The following is an 18,105-nucleotide window of genomic DNA, read 5'->3' on the forward strand; positions in this document are numbered from 1 at the left end:
TCATTTTCAGCCCCCCTAATTTGTGTTCAGAACATAATATTTCTCTTTTTATCTTGTCAGGTTTGTTTTCCCAAATAAATGAATAAATTTTGTCAGTTAGTTGTTTTAAAGTATTTTTGCATGGTGCTTGTAATGTTAAAAACAGATGGTTCAATTTTGAAATAATTAGTGTCTTAATGATAGTTATTTTTCCAACTGGTGTTAATGTTTGTTTAGACCAAATTTTTATTATATTTTCAATTTCTTTAATTCTTGGACCATAATTCAACAGTTCCATTTCATGCAAATTGACAGAAAAGTTTATTCCTAGTAATGTAAACCTACTGGAACCCCATTCCAATCCCCATTTTACACACATTGTGTCTTGACTATATTTTTTTTTGCCTATCCACACCACCTTTGTTTTGTCCAAGTTCATATGGAGACCAGACATTTCAGCATATTTTTGGAGTAAGCGAAGAGATGCATCTAGAGATTCAGGTGTACCGTCAAGTATTATTGATGTGTCATCTGCGTATTGGGAGATAAGATATTCTGTGTCATCAATTTTAATTCCTTTAATTTCTTTGTTTTTTCTGATTAAAATGCCTAGAATTTCAGCACATAAAAGAAAAATATAAGGTGATAAAGGATCCCCTTGTCTACAGCCTCTTTGAATCTGAAAGAAATCTGATAAAAAACAGTTTTGGGATACTGATGAGCTTATATTTGTGTAAAAAGTCTTTATCCAAAGTTTTATAGAGGGTCCAAAATTGAAAAAGTCTAATACTTCATTTATGAATTTCCATGATACCGAATCAAAAGCTTTTTCAAAATCTATGAGAAGGAGAAGACCTGGCAAATCATTTACCTCTGTATAAAATAAGATATCATATATGAGACGAGTGTTTTCTCCAATATATCTTCCAGGAATAAAACCTGTCTGATCATTGCTAATAATAATGGGTAGAACAGATTTCATACGCTCTGCTATACAACTTGATGCTAGTTTATATGTTGTATTCAAAAGACTTATTGGTCGCCAATTTTTCATAAACTGTCTAGGTTTATCACCTTTTGGTAAACAAGTAATAATACCCTGTTTTTGAGTTATTGATAATTCCCCCCTTTTGTAACCATAAATTATAGATCTGAAAACAAATTTTCCTACATTTATCCAAAAGAATTTAAAGAACTCATTTGTAAAGCCATCTGACCCTGGACTTTTCTCATTTTTCATTCTACGCATAGCTGTTGTCAATTCATTATAAGTTATCTCCCCCTCTAAAGATTCTTTTAAAGTATCATTTAATTTTTTAATATCAGAATCAGGTATTTCACTATTAAGATTTACTTCACTCAAGCTTTCTGTTTTAGTATACAGTTTTTTATAGTAATTTTTGGCCTCTTCTAATATTTTATCTTGTTTACAAATTGTCTCCCCTTTTTCATTAACTAGTTTGGGGATGGTTTTATTTATAAAATGTTTAGTTTCCATATTCAAAAAAAAACTAGATGGCTTTTCCCCTTCTTCAATCCATTGCATTTTTGACCTGATATAGTATCCCCTCATTTTTTCTTTCCTTATTATTCTTAGATCAGATTTATGGTGTTCAATTTCATTTAATATTTCCTCTGTTAAGATGCTTTCCTCTAATTTCTGAATTTTTTCTGATAGTATTTTTTCCTCTTTATCTCTTTCCTTCTTTTTATAAGATGCATAGGAAATAGTTTTTCCTCTGATTTCTGTAAGTAATATTTCTAAAAAAAGTTGGTCATTTATTGTAAAGTGGATGTCTAAATCATTAATTTCTTCTAACGTTTCTCTATTATATACTAATGATGCATATTGGTCTTTTACTTTAAGTATAGTGTCTTTTATAGTTTTGGAGTATTCAATATCATGTAAAAGTGAGTTGTTAAATTTCCATAATCCTTTTCCAAGTATGAAATCATTCATCTTCAGATTTAATATTATTGGGGAGTGATCTGATCTATAGCTGTTGTGATTTTGTACATCAACTACATTTTGATTAAGGTCTTGGGATATTAAAAAGAAGTCTAATCTTGCTTGTTTTATGGGATTAGCTTTTCTCCATGTGAACTGTTTTAAATCTGGATTAATTTCCCTAAAGGGGTCTGTTAAATTATAAAGATCTTTTAAGTCTAGAACTTTCTCCTTAGCTTTTGGGTTATTAATATTTTGATAATTATATGTATCAAGACTTTGGTTTTGTACTAAATTATAGTCTCCAGTTATAACAACTGATGGATTGTTTAAAGTTTCTATCATTCCACTCAGTTTTATATAAAAATCTGGTGTATCTTTGTTTGGACCATATAAGGTTATTAGGGTCATTCTCTTTCCTTCGATTTCCATATCAATTCCTAACAAATTTCCTTGATCATCTTTTTTTACTTTATGTATTTTATACTCAAAGTTTGTTGTCAATAAAATTGCTACCCCTCTTTGATTGGTGTCATTTTTATTGTCATAAGTTATGATCCTTTAAAAAAAAATTGCTGAATTTTTTGTTTCCTTTATCTAACTTTAGTTTGCCTCTACCGAATGTTAGGAAACTTATACACTAAGTACGTTAATTAACAAAAATCACAGTTCAATTGTGAAATAATTTGACGTTACTTTTAGCGTTTTTGATTCATGCCTCTTTATAAATTGGAAAAATATCTAAATCGGTTGTCTCCATTCTCTTGCTTTAGTTTCTCTCAATCATATGTTATGAAACGTATACACAATGCTTATAATCATAACACGGTCTTAACTACGTAAATCCTGAATCTGTACATGAAAGTTAACTCATGAATTATTTACAAGCGGTGACATATAGGACCCAAAAGACACACTCTCATTTATCTTTTATCACTAGAATTTATTATATTGAATACACTAGTAAATCAATTTACTTGATTTAATATTAATTATTTTATCCTTACGGATGGGAGATCGACAACTTTCTAAAAAGATACCGAACAACTAGAAAAGTGTCTTATTCGTTTTCTAATGACATCATGTGGATATATAAAATAAACTAAAGATTGAATTTACCTTATTGAGTTTTGAGATTGGCTCATTTCTTTTTTTTAGATCAAAATTTAATTAACATTTGGAATTATAAAAAATATCCTTTTGAAATGTAAAGTAGAATATGCACTTTAGGAATGTTTAACTTGCTTATATTGTTTGAGCTTTATTGATACCTTTTTTACTATTTTGTTTAGAAATTCCAGCGGGCTGTGTGAAAAATGAGAGAGTTAGTGGGAAGTCAAGTCGATGCAAACGTCATAGAAAAAACAGGAAGCTTGTAATATGTACAATTAGAAGTGCTGATAAACTTATGAATGTTGACATAGTTTCATCAAATAGAAGGAAAAAAGTAAATAAAAGAAACAGGACACGAAAGGGAAAGAGAAATAAAAAGAAAAAAGAAAGTAAAAAAAGCAAAAAAGCAAAGCAGAGAAGAAGAAGAAGAAATCGTCGAAACAAATGTAGAGTTGTCGGCAAACTAAGAAGAAACAGGTTTTTCACCAGAGGAAACTGTAGACGAGCAATATTTAAAGTCACATATTTATCAAAAGGTAAGAACTTATAAATGTATGCAGTTTGAAGAAAGTTCTTAATTGCAATAAATAGTTGTTTGTTATTGGTCCAATATCTATAAATTCAAATGCGTGTAGTCAACAAACAATCAGCAATATAACGAGACAAAACAACTTGAAGAGGTTGAATTACTATGAGAATGATATAAAACGTACATCAAGCTTTATAAGCACACAATGCATAAAACTCCTTTTGTTCAATGTCAGTAAATTTTTGACGGAATGTCAGAGAGCCAGAAAAACAAACCAAACAAAATATTATTTTCTTAATATTATCTGTATTTCCTGCAATATTGCGGAGATATTCTTAAGATTTTGTTTTTTGTTTTGTATTTTTCACTGATGTGGATTGATAGCCAACGAAAAAGCCATCCATCTGAGTCCAAATTACATGGATTTACGAATATCTTGTTTTTAAATCAACTACAACCTAGTTTATTTTAAAAATGTTTAACTTATTTTAAAGATACAATGGAAACTGAAGTACCGATTAGAATAAAGATATTACTATTTGAGGGGGGGTGATCTCAAGAAAATAAGGTTCAGGCATTTTAAAACAAAACAATCAGATTCAATAACAATACATGAGGTGTAACGGGCTTAGTTCAACATGTAAGCATTAAGACCCAACAACCGTACTGATTAAATTAATCTGTAAGTTAGAGACGACAAACACATATTTTGATTTATACACTAAGATACATCTCGATATGCAGTTTTGATACCTGCATTTGTATCGGCATATTCACGTTTTGCCAAGCAAGGAACTTCTAAAAACGTGTTAATTCATTAATACGCTGAAAGTTTAACACTCTTTTTCATAAGCACAGGACAGGAATATACGTGTTTTTCTATTTCTTGGCAAAACCCTATTCTTTTGTTTGTAAAAATCACGACCTGTCTTTCTTGTATCGTGATTATCTTTCGCTTAAAGAACATTGGAATATTGTTTTCAATCTATCTTTTAGTTTTATAAATCTCACTCTCCTGGCTAACATAAGAAATATATATTATTGTAGCTGGAAGCTGTGAAAATAACTGCGGAGAAAACGCCATTTTCAAAAATGGTAAATGTAGATGTCCAAGAGGGTATACTGGTGATCCAAAGAAGAAATGCGCACGTACGTAAATTTATTATATTTCATATTTTTTTTTATCTTAACGGTAAAATGTTCCAATGTGTGTTTCCTATTAATTAAAAAAATAATTTACATTTTCTGTGTACATGCTACATGCAGGATAACAGATATATAGATAATTTTCAAGTGATAGACTATGGCATGAAGTAAAAAAATAGTTCTCATACTTTTGTTTATAATTTTGCATTATATAATAAAAAACGTTTTCTATGTCAAATAGGTGATGATCTTCAATAGACTCTTTGTTTAATCCTTTACAATTTTTAAAAGATACAAACTAGAGATTTCATATTTTGTATAAATATGCTTCATGATTGAATATTTTATTTTGTCTAAATAGGCATGTTACAAAACAACTGATTTAAAAAAGGTTTGATGATAACACGTTTGAAGTTGACGAAATATACAATGCCATGGCAATTGGGAAAAAAACTAACATATAACCATAAAACAAATGATTAAGCAATAGGTCATCATTCAAAAGCAGAGGAAAAATTAATAGGACCAGAAGCATATGCCGTTTATGAGTGCGGTATTTTAACTCACTACCTCAGTACCGATAGGCTAGTGATACAGTAGTTGGGTAACTTTGACTACTCGAGTACCGAGGCCTCCTTTTTAACAAAGAACGAATATCGTATAAATAAAACACTTTATCAACTCATTCGTCCTACGCAATTACTGAAATAAAGTGTCAAAACATAGATGTCGGTGTCATTCTCCAAATATGTAGTTTTCTATTCATAATTTTATAAAAAAAATTATTTATAAATGCCTTAGCTCCAATGAAATGTTTCAATGTAGATATTTAAAAAGAACCTAAATAAGAAATCACCAGCTACAAAATTACTTAATGCAATTATAAAGTGAAACATGCTAGTACCATCTTCAACAACATACAGTAGCTGCCTATTCAATAATCATTTTATAAATTATCCCGAGAACAGAACAGTTTAACATTACTATTACAAAATAAAAGAACTGCAAATAGCAGAAAATTCTCACAAAAAAGTAGTTAACGCAAATACAGCCACTGTCATATTTACTAACATGGGCAGAATCACTATACAGGGTTTATACGTTTTACTTCAGTAAAAGCCAGAAAAGGGAGTCCTTGAAGTTTTTCACACAGCAGTTGGAACGAGGAGTATTGAAAATAATTTTATATTATGGGGAAAAACATTTGAAATTGTGTCAAGCTAAGATTAACGAATTAAGATATGTTTTCTTTTGATCATTGTTTCAGAATTTTGTACGTGTATATCCGCTGGAGATCCTCATATACGAACATTTGATCGAGCCATGCTTCATGTGATGGGTATTTGTAAATACATTTTATCAGCACTGGAAGACACCACAGATCCGTGTGCATACACTGTCGAAACAACAACAGAAAAACGCAATTCAAGACCTGTATCTTATAACAAGAGGGTAGATTTTACAATAGGCAATGTTGTATACAGTATTTTGAAAGGAAATGAAGTTTTGGTAAGTTATCTAACAACTCAATTCACAATGCATGTGAATATAAACACGAAAGAAAGGCGAAGACAACCTGCCATTGTGTATTTTGGGTGAATTAGATCAAATGAATGTATAATCGACGTCAATGTAAATGCATAAAAAATTAAAAAAAAACACACAAACCTAATTTCAGTTCAATCGTTACAGAGATCGTTGTTTTTCAATAATTTGTACTGAAAGAGGTGCCAAAGATATCAGAAGGGGAATATCCAAACTCACAAGTGGAAAATAAACAGACAACGCCATGGCTTAAAAAGAAAAGACAAATAAACAAACACTAGTACATATAACACAACATAGAAAACTAAAGACCGAGCAACACGAACACCGACACAAACTAGGTGCTTCAGAAGGGTAAACATATCTTGCTCCAAATGTGGCTTCGTCGTGTTTTTCATATTATTAAGTCACCCCGCTATCATGTATGTGTTGTTTTTACTTTGCGTTTTTGCTGCCGGTATGTTATGATGAGCGACTGTGACGCAAAATATTTTTTAAACTGTATTTCCATTTTTTTTTTTTTTTTTTTTTTTTTATAATTTACTTTACCTTATCGAGAAAGTGTATACTATTTACGGTATGAACTTTCATTTTCAAACACTTTTATCAGCGGTTTTGTTAAAAGTAAAATAACAATTTACCAAACACCAAGGAAAATTCTTCAAAAAGAAAGTTCTTAAGCTAATGGCAAAATCAAAAGCTCAAACACATCAAACGAATGAAAAATAAGTGTCATATTCTTGACTTGGTACAGGCATTTCTTTTTGTATAAATAGACTTTCACCTGCAAAAACGTTTTTGTTGGCGTCTTTGTCGAATTTGCTATCAACTTGTACATCGTTTTTGTTGGCGTACTGGATATAGTTTTGTTTGAATTCAAACTTGTAGTCAGTTGGGATGTATGTATACAATCTCAATGTCACATCAAAATATTATGTCTGGTTTGGTTGCTCATCGAATGTTGTTATAACGGAACTGTATACAACTGACATACAAATTAAAGGTTAAGCTACTTATACTACCAGGTTTAAACTACGATATTCATCAAGGTGTATGAACCAAGTCAGGAATACAACAGCTGTGTTCATTCATGCGGTAGATTTGTCAGTTTTTATGTATTTATTCCTTATTGAAGTCCATATTTTTGTTATGTCTCTCCATTAACATTGAACGATTTTTGAAATAAGTATAAAGGGGAATCTACAAAATGTGGTGTGATGATTAACTGAAAGAAAGATTTATCATATCTTCTATGTTGTGTGTGTCGTATGTTTGTTTTTGTTTGTAAAACTTACAATTGGCTTATTGGTTTGCCATCGACATATGCGTTTGAATATCAACTTAATATCTTCTGCTTTTTTTTTCAATTCGGCATAACACAAATTGGATAAAATTTACAGAGACCTGTCTTAAAAACGAAATTAAAGTGTATAATTATTTTTCATATGTTATTATATTGATTTAATCAAATACAATTATGTTTCGTATAAATAATGAATATACAAAATTGTCTACGGTAAATAAAAGGATTAGTTTGAAATAAAATAACATTTTGAAACGTACGTCATAGGATTGTTTGTCTCTTCAAAGCCTCTTTTGAAAGCAGAGTCAATTTCTGTAAAATATTGATGGCCAGGAACACTGCCGTTTGTGAAAGCTTTTCAGACGCCCGATAAATTTCCGATAATTAACAGACTTCTAAATAAAGGCCACAGTACTATACCGCTGTTCAAAAGTCATAAATCAATTGACAGAAAACAAATCTGGGTCACAAACTAAATCTAGCCGTTAACATTTGTTCCATACATTAGGGACTTTGCATTGATAGGAGATTTTCTATATTGAAATCAAAAGGCTCAAAGAGTATTTTACCGGTTAATAAAAATGGTTACTAATCCTCACATTATTAATTCTAATTATTAATTATAATGTTAATCGTCATTCCTTGCCTGTATATATATACATAAATTAACCCAATTTAAATTGTCTGAGAGGAAATTCAATAATATAGTTAGGTAAAGTGGTAAAGCAATAAAAACAAATTAATTTCAATTAAACAGATTAATGGACAGCAAGTTTCTGTGCCACAAAATCTTGATGCAGAGAACATAGTTATTACAAGGGAAGAAAGATCTATTGTGATACGTCATACAAAATGTGAAATTGATGTTAGTTATGATGGGAGACATAAAGTAATGGTTCAAGCTCCATTTAGTGCATACAGTGGTCGAGTTACTGGAATGTGTGGAAATTGCAACAGAGATAAAGAGGATGACTATCTTGACGGTGATGGAAATCTTGCTAAAGAGCGTGCACTTCACTATCGATTAGGGCAAAAATGGAAATCCCCAGGTGAAAGGTGAGAATAACATATATTTCAATAAGTATAGCACAAAAAAGGATTTCAAATTATCAGCAATCGTTGGTTTTACGAAATGAGCCCGACAATATTTTGATGTACATATTCAACTTAATGAATGTATGGCAACAGTAATTTACAAATATTTAAATTTCATACATTCAATTTCATTAACAAAAAGGTCATCCCACGTCTTCTTATATCTATGAAATAAAAGAACGTAATTAATTGAAAACAATTGATTTAAATGAATTTACGTTTTTATGGCTTATATTATCATGATTATGTTGCAAATTCTCAAAAGAATCTAAAATTACCACAATTACCGAATGCATGATGATCTGATTTGTGATGTAGAAATTAACCCCTCCTAGTAAAAAAACCCAATCCTTTGCAAAGGAAATGTTACTTTTTTGTTCATACATGTATCTAATCAATTATGTCATTAGATTCACCACTTTATATTGAATGCATCATAATCTGCTCTTGCTGCTGTATCAAGGACCCTTAAATAAATTAGCACCGCCTTCAATTAATAAATTTTCCAATGAATTAGATATAGATTAAAAAAACATGTTTAAGTAGTTAAGGTGTTCGTATTGTATATTTCAGTTGTGAAGCTGAAGCTCCTCTTGCTACATGTTCAGCTGAAGCAACAAAACAAGCTGAAAGAGATAACAAGTGTGGACTGCTCAATTCTAAAACTGGCCTATTTAAAGAAGCTTTTGAAGGAGATATTAATCTATTGGAAATGTATGGAAGCTGTGTATTTGATGCTTGCGAAAATCTCGAATCCGACGCACACTGTCCAATATTAGAGGAGGCTGTGAATCTTGCTAGCCAGTCTGGCATTAGAATTGATCTAACGACATGGAGAGATGTAACCAGTTGTCGTAAGTTTAATATCAGTTAATAATGGCAATTGAAAAATAGTTGTTTTAAGATTCCTTTCTTTCTTTTCTCTTTATAACGTCGGTATTGATATGATTTAAAATAAAATATCTCAAATTGCCTGTTATACATTCTTAGAATATATAGAAACTAAGTTTCACTCACCTCAGACAAAGTTGGTCTTAGATTGGATTTTGCTATTTTTATATCCTTTTGGTTTATAGCTCGTCAACTTTTTCGATCTTTATACATCATTCGCTCTCAAAGATATGGCTTTGAGTGTTCTGGATACAGGAAAATCCTGAAAGGTGCTTCGGACGCATGCACATATGTTATGTGTTGTTTTCAACTTTTTACAACTTCGAGTCGATAACTCTGCTGGTGGACCATTAGTCCCCGAGGGTATCATCGACTCAGTAGTCAGTACTTCGGTACTGACATGATGTATAACAAACTATCTAAAATAGTCCGTTTATTAATTTTGGAATTATACAGAAACTAAGCTTTCAACTCCCTCAGCCAAAGTTGGTCTTAGATGGATTTAACTATATTTGATGTCCTTTTTGGTTTATAGTTCTCCCGCGTTTTCGATCTTTATACCCCCTTGACACTCAGTTGCTTCACCAAATTATATCTTGAATAACCATAATTGGAAAAGGAGCCCAATGTTATATGCATGCATCATTATACATATTGAACATAAATTAATGTCAACTTGAGTTGGTTTTTGTGTGTCGTTGTTATCAAATGATAATGATATGAGCGTCACTGATGAGTCTTATGTAAACGAAACGCGCGTCTGGCGTACAAAATTATAATCCTGGTACCTTTGATAACTATTTACACCACTAGGCCAATGCCACTGCTGGTGGACGTTTCGTCCCCGAGGGCATCACCAACCCAGTAGTCAACACTTCGGTGTTCACATGAATATCATTAATGTGGTCATCGTTATAAATTTCCTGTTTACAGAACTTTGAATTTTTCAAAAAACTTAGGATTTTCTTATCCCAGGCATAGATTACCTTAGCCGTATTTGGCACAACGTTTTGAAATTTTGAATCGTCAATGCTCTTCAACTTTGTACTTGTTTGGCTTAATAACTATTTTGATCTAAGCGTCACTGATGAGTTTGATGTAGACGAAACGCGTGTCTGTCGTACAAAATTATAATCCTGGTACCTTTGATAACTATTATCACAAATGTCTGATTTTTAGGCAGATTAACACTTTAACAAAACACATTCCTGCAAATACTGAAAAACATTTGGCAAAATCAATGCTGACATTTTTTTTAAACTTTTCATCATTACTTCTGATAAACATAGGCGACAGTTGATAACCGATATTTTAAATTATCTTGATTTAGAGTATTTTCTCGTAATTTGATTGGCTGATATTGTCCTAATAAATTTCAGTTTATTTTTCATTACGTCAATTAGAATTATCTCCCTAATACCATTGAGATAAAAAAAAAAAAAAAAAAAATTAAGATGCTTAATAGTCCTAGTAATTTTCATTTTTCGCAGTTTTAGATTAATTAGCTAAATATATTTGGTTGATATAATCCTAATAATTGAATTTGAACAAATAAATTTGTAATATAACAAAATCAGGATAAAATTGTTACACAGTGTACAATTGTCCTAATACGGAATTTATTGGGTCCATCAAATTATCTTATTAAGACAATAGTACACTGTGTAACTTATAATCTCGTACATTGATGAGAACAAGACAGTTCAGTTAACGAATAATAAATTTAAATTATTGAGCCACCTTGTAAGTCACGTATCTTAATAAATCCGTGCATGGCAAATAATGTTACCTGAATATTGTGTAAAATGAAGGAAAAAAAACATAAAGTGCAACAGTATAGAATGTGAACTTCAATAGTACGTTCGACCAGTTATATCTTTATTAAGATAAATTATAATAAACTGTTTTATCTTAATAAAAAAAAAACACATACAAAAGAATTAATTTTTATATAAATTTTCAAATAATATTCGGTTGTAATGCTTTATTTCAGCCCTGAAGTGCGATAAAACATTTGTGGAATCGACAGAAGTTACATGTGTACCAAGTTGTATAATATCCGAGCCAGATAAAAGTTCAGAATGTACGAAAGCTCCGTACAGAGGGTGCACATGTGAATCTGGGAAGGTTGAAAAAGATGATCTCTGTGTAGATATAGCTGAATGTGACAAAAAAACATGTGCTGTGGAGTCAAATGGAAATACTATAAATTTTAATGTAAGTGCTGAACAATCTATAACATTAAAAAAGAGAGAAAAAAAATGATAAAAACTGTCAAAATTCCTATATCTTATGCATTTGAGACGTGTCACGGTACTTTTCTATCCCAAATTCATGTATTTGTTTTTGATGTTATATTTGTTATTCTGATTTTGTCTAATGCTTAGTCCGTTTCTGTGTGTGCTACATTTTATTGTTGTGTAGTTGTTCTCCATTTATATTTAATGCGTTTCCCTCAGTTTTAGTTTGTTACCCCATTTTGTTTTTTGTCCATAGATTTACGAGTTTTAACCTTTATTTACCTTTTTGGGTTCCATCATTCATTTAAAAGAGGGACGAAAGATACCAAAGGGACAGTCAAACTCATAAATCTAAAACAAACTGACAACGCCATGGCTAAAAATGAAAAAGACAAACAGAAAAACAATAGTAAACATGACACAACATAGAAAACTAAAGAATAAACAACACGAACCCCACCAAAAACTAGGGGTGATCTCAGGTGCTCCGGAAGGGTAAGCAGATCCTGCTCCACATGTGGCACCCGTCGTGTTGATTATGTGATTACAAAATTTTAATCCGGTAAATAGTCTAATTCGGTAGGTCACATTCATGAAAGGGAAGGGAATTGTAGTTACGACGTAAGGAACATATCCGATATCATTTGTGAAACGGTTATTCCATAACGGTCAACCAACTCGTGATGGCGTCCGTAAAATTTACGAAGGGATGATTTCAACTTCACCATTTGGAACTCTTGGTTTAATAGCTTCCTTGTGAAGGTTTTGGATGTCTTCTCTTCCAGTTAATTTGTAGTTGTTATTGTACAAGTTAGACGAACAACAAAATTGTGCTGTTTATACAACAAACATTTAATGATCAGTATTAAATCACTACAGGCCAATTGTCAGAAGAGTTCTGAAATAACTACAGTGAATATTTCTAAAGATTTTTTTCAGATGATGTAAACGTCAGAGTCACCGTTCAAGAGTAAGATTCATTTTACAGGGAAGCCCTTTATTTTTATACTATTTGTATCATTCATCTTAATAAGTTAATTTTGGAGACTTGATTGTTATCTGATTAACTGAAGGAAAAGGTTAAATAACGGTACCAATTTTACTGCACATCATGCGCCTTTTGACAATAAATGTTTCGTCAGTGACTAAACAATTGCAAAATGGAAAAATTATTTCTAACAAGAACTATCTTTAAAAAAGATGGGTATATGTTTAAAACTATCATTTCGATAACCTTCAGAAGCACAAAGATACCATTTAAATAACGTTTTCTCTGTTTGTGTTCAGTATTCTCGGTCCTCGTATCTTTCTGTTTACATTCACCAAAACCCCTCGGAGATCTCACATGCGGAGGTGCGTTCTAAAAGTCATGTACGTTCGTACAACAAAGTTTATATTAAAAATTATATAATTGTCCCGAATAAGCAGCTGTCATGGATGCAAAGAGCTATTGGAGAAACAATTATTTTAATAAAAATATAAATCTTTGTAAGATCTAGTCAAATATTTTTTCACTTGCTTTCCATCACGATATAATTAACGAGACGTTTTTTCAAACACAACACAAATCACCCACCATGACAGCATTTTGTCCAATCACAGAAAGGATTTTCGAGCATGCGTATTCTGTTGCCATAGTTAAGCGTCCTTAAATTCAAAGGGCACAAAGCGAAACTATACCGACTACGTCGGAAAAAGACAGAAAGTATACTGTAAACCAACTTATTTTCGCGAGCGATTTATTTTCGCGTATTTCGCGAGTATAAAAAATACGCGAATATAAATCGTCGCGAATATTTAAAATTTGGATCTCTCCTTATTAAACTCCACCAAAAAAATAAGAATATCGCGAAATTAAATAGCCACGAAGTTAACAAGAATAAGTAAAACGCGAAATAAAGTATCCGCGAAGTTAAGTTGGTTTACAGTAATCGATGCTTTAAATTGCCCAAAAATTGAAAACAATATCAATAACACATACTGTATATAAATGTCCGTATAATGAGACTGTCGCTCTTTTCACAAGGTGAGCCTTAATAGACATAGGTGTGCATCATGTTTATACTACCATTTCAATTCAATTCGTCTGAGCCATATATGTGTTGTTAATTGTCAAATTGTTTGGACAGTTATACAAATATTTTAATTCACAGTGTTAGTGTGGGAAAAATCAATAAAGATAATGGCCCAGGCCATATAAATAAAAACATATAGATTGTTTAAATTATATTGATTTTCTGATACAATTATCATATACCATGATTAAAGATACATGTATCATGTGTTTTGCTGCTCTATTCTAACCCTTGTGAGATAAAGCAAAAGGAATTTCCAATACATCTTTGGCATACATGAATGAGTAGCCACTAGAAAGAAAAAACTTGTTTTGTCCTGATAAATGTTTATTCATATTATTTTCGTTAGCTACTATCTACCGTCAACTTCACAGTTGACATAATTAAGAGATTAAATAAATGAATTGAGTTCCATGAAAATTTTGGTGGTGGGGGTCAGCTAAACGTATACGACCCAAACAGAAATAACAATTTGAAAATAAACGACCTCTAATAGGAAAATTTAAAACGAAAAGTGTCATTTCAAATGACAAAATCAAAACCTCAAACACATCTTAAAATGAATAACAACTTTATGTTCATGACTTGTTACAGACCAATACATCTTTGACTTGCATGAATGATTATCTACTAAAAAAAATCAATATTTATAAATGTTCGCTATTTATAATTCTTTTTTCTATGATAAAAAATTATATAAGCAGTTTCCATACAATAGTACAGCTTAATTAAAATTTCAATATCCAAATACTCTTATTTTCAATTTCAATCAAACTTGAAAGCTGACATGTCTTGTGTTAAGGAAGAACGACCGATGCGTTTAACGCAATATGTGGTCATGGATTTTAAGTATCATAATTTTTGACACCAGAAAAGTATTTAGGGTGTAATATCGACACATATTATTTTGTTAAATCCTAAGAACTGTGTATTATGGTAAGAGTTTTCGTTAATAGTGGGCAACCAATATTATTTTGGCACACAGAGAGAATCATTTTTATATAGCAAATCATACTAGCATATCTGTTTGCAAAAGCTAAGTTTTGACTACAATTTTGACATCATGAAATAATTTTGAATGCATATTATACCTATGTGTATTCTGTAGTTGAAACAATAACACAAACTATGCTTATAAAAATATATGATTGATTTGAACCTTGCCTGGCTTGTACATAATAAAGATTAATAATTTTGAATAATATGAAATACCTAAATATATGTTTCCCCTTGAAATCAAGCCATTAAAAGAAATTTAGTAAGATTTATGAAAAAATAATATTACTGTTTTTTTTTTTTAAATTTTTTTTTGATTGTAAGTTTGAGACACTATTCACAAAATAAAAATCTTACATGGAGATCTGATGAGATTTTTTTTTATTTATAGACAAAGCATTTCGAATTTAATATTCACAGTTCTAGTATGTCAAATATTAAAATACATCAAGGAAAATATATTGATTTTTTAAAAATGATCTTTTAAGAGTTGTATCATTTGAAACTTGTTTTTTTTAACTCCTGGTATCATTTTGGAATAGATGTAAGTACATCTGTTTACCGATTTTCATCAATGTCATAGTACAAAACATTTTTTTTTTACAGGTAGGGGACACATTCCCTGCTCGATCTGAATGTGGTAATTTCAAGAAATGTGTTGAAAGTGACGGTGAACTAAATGTTCAGGACAATACTAATGTAAAATGTCCTGGAGAGAATACAAAGTGTAAAATACAAGATGGAACTGGAAAATGTGGATGTGCTGATGGATTTAAACCAGATACTGATGATCCCTCAAATTGTCAAGGTACGTTATCAAAGAAATGTTTTGCCTTAAACTGTATGAGCCTCACTTAAAAATATTTTAAACTGGGTCCCTCAATCTACTCTTAAACAAAACGGCAAATTGGAATCTAATTATATTTTAATTCTGTATGTAAGGACTTATGTTTAGATTGCGAGTTGCCATCCAATGAAATGACGTAGAATTTAGCCTTAGTTTTGTCAGTCAATTTTAATCTATGAGTTTGACAGTCCCTCTGATATCTATCGCTACTATTTTAGAGGCGGATATATATTTTAAAGCATGTTATTCGGTCTGTTATTTTATCTAATTGATAACCAACAAAATATCCTTGAATTTCGACTTTTTGACTGTGTAGGTAAGTTAAAAACAGTGTCTAACTATACCCTATTGTCCTTGTGTTTGCTGTGAATTTAAAAGCAAGGTTTTCCATGATTCATTATTAATTTAACATATTGATTGTTTTGAGTTATAACTGTGTTTTTTAGTTGTAACGTGAGAGTAGGTTGATAAAACATGTGTTATTTCAGTTTTTCATCGACGTGTGTTGTAAGAAGTGAAGTTCGTTCGTCTACTAAGAGCATATTTTAAACCAACATGTGAATGTTAAGCTATTACTTTCTTTAATACTGAGGTTTCTCATATTTCATTAAGATCGTTGGTTTAAAGTGGTCGTCATTTGTTTCTGTATATTGCATTTGGGGTTTTTTTTCATTGTTTTGTACATCAACAAGACCGCTATCTTTTTCGTTTGAAAGTTTTTACAGCGTCATTTCTTAATTCTAATCGGTTTTAAAAAAAACTATTTCTCAGAAGAATATTCATTTTAATAAATGTAGCATGTAATTCAGTGGTTGTCGTGTGTTGATGTGTTACAATTTTTTTTGTTCATTGTTTGTACATAAATTACGCCATTAGTTTTCTCGTATGAATTGTTTTATATTTGTCATTTCGGTGCATTTGAAGGCTGACTATGCGGTATGAGCTTTGCTCATTGTTTAATGCCGTCTGGTGACCTATAGTTGTTAATTTATGTGTCATTTGGTCTCTTGTAGAGAGTTGTCTCATTTGTAATCATAACACATCTTCTTTTTTATAATTAGTGAAAAGAATAAATGCTTTTGAAAATATGTATGAATAAATAGAAAACAGGAATGTCTATCAAACTATGTGTTTATTTAAACTTTGTTTTACTCGACCAGGAAATCGCATGAAATTAATGAAGTGGTATTTTCATCTAGACAGAAATGATATTTTTTCTACGATATTATTATGAAAATTTTATTTTTGTTCGTGTCTAAAATTAGGAGATAACTGTAAATATATTAAATTTGTCATTCGTAAAACGTTTTTTTGCTGTTAGATATTTAGTTTACCTAGCGACGCGTAGTGGTGGATAGGTAAACGGATATTTGCGACAGTAAAATCATCAAGTTTTACGAAGTCCAAGCTTAAAATACAATATAATAATCTCCATTCTAATGCGACTTAACTAAACAAATTCGTGAAACTGTTGCATCGTCTTTATCATCTAATTAATGTGACGTCATATGTATACTCACGGTGTCAAACTGTGTGTAAACCATTCGTACACTTCAAACTGTTTTCAAAGTAGACAAAAAGAAGAATTTGATGCTCAAAATTTGACTTTCTTGTTTATTTTGTGATACATTACATAGTAATATAAGGGTTACATTCAATTTCGTCTCTTTGTATTTTTCATTGACCCTAATATAATTATGTTTACTTTTACAGAAAAAAATGTTGCTTTAGAACAAACACAAAATGATGAGCCAAAAGGTATGTATATATTTGGAAGCATGGTTTAACATTGTAGTTAGCATTAAAGTTCTATATTAAGGTAGCACAATACAAAGATTTTTCATCCCCAATCAGACATCTTAAAACTGATGTAATTCCACTCATCTTTCTTAAATTTTATAAATGAGGTACCAAAAGAAAGAAGAAGGATTAATCTTTCAAATTGTGATAATTTCATTATGACATAATTATTACATCATTAATTGTTATGTAATAAGTTGCCATATTTTGATGTCTATACTTGAATGAATTTAGCTTCTTTGTTATTCATAGCATCCCAAAATATTTTATAGATTCTTGCACAACACAGTTTGACCTCCAAAACTGTGTCTCAGATTTTTCCTATTGTATTTCATTCTCTCATAAATCTTCAATGAAGTTTGCAACATCAATTCATAAGAGACCACTAAATTCAATTGGGTATAAAATTTGTTCTTTTGATGTTTTTGGAAATCTGAGACACAGTTTTGGAGGTCAAGCTGTGTTGTACAAGAATGTATAAAATATTTTGGAATGTTATGAAGAACAAAGAAGCTAAATTCATTCAAGTGTGGACATCACAATATAGCATCTAATTACATAATAATTAATAATGTAATAATTATGTCATAATGAAATT

The 18,105-nt window shown here is 30.7% G+C and overlaps 1 protein-coding gene across 1 annotated transcript in view; it reads left to right on the forward strand.

The window, feature by feature from the left end:
- The window catches only part of LOC139515412 (uncharacterized), a 71,147-nt gene that overhangs the window by 27,600 nt on the left and 25,442 nt on the right, over positions 1-18,105 (forward strand). The window contains exons 18-25 of the mRNA XM_071304983.1: positions 3,220-3,576; positions 4,617-4,718; positions 5,983-6,224; positions 8,321-8,619; positions 9,232-9,512; positions 11,543-11,766; positions 15,467-15,668; positions 17,421-17,465. Coding sequence (XP_071161084.1) covers positions 3,220-3,576; positions 4,617-4,718; positions 5,983-6,224; positions 8,321-8,619; positions 9,232-9,512; positions 11,543-11,766; positions 15,467-15,668; positions 17,421-17,465 — 1,752 coding nt within the window. The remainder of the gene's footprint in view (positions 1-3,219; positions 3,577-4,616; positions 4,719-5,982; positions 6,225-8,320; positions 8,620-9,231; positions 9,513-11,542; positions 11,767-15,466; positions 15,669-17,420; positions 17,466-18,105) is intronic.

The sequence above is a fragment of the Mytilus edulis genome, chromosome 3, assembly GCF_963676685.1.
Source record: "Mytilus edulis chromosome 3, xbMytEdul2.2, whole genome shotgun sequence".
In the NCBI taxonomy this organism is placed as follows: Eukaryota; Metazoa; Mollusca; class Bivalvia; order Mytilida; family Mytilidae; genus Mytilus; species Mytilus edulis.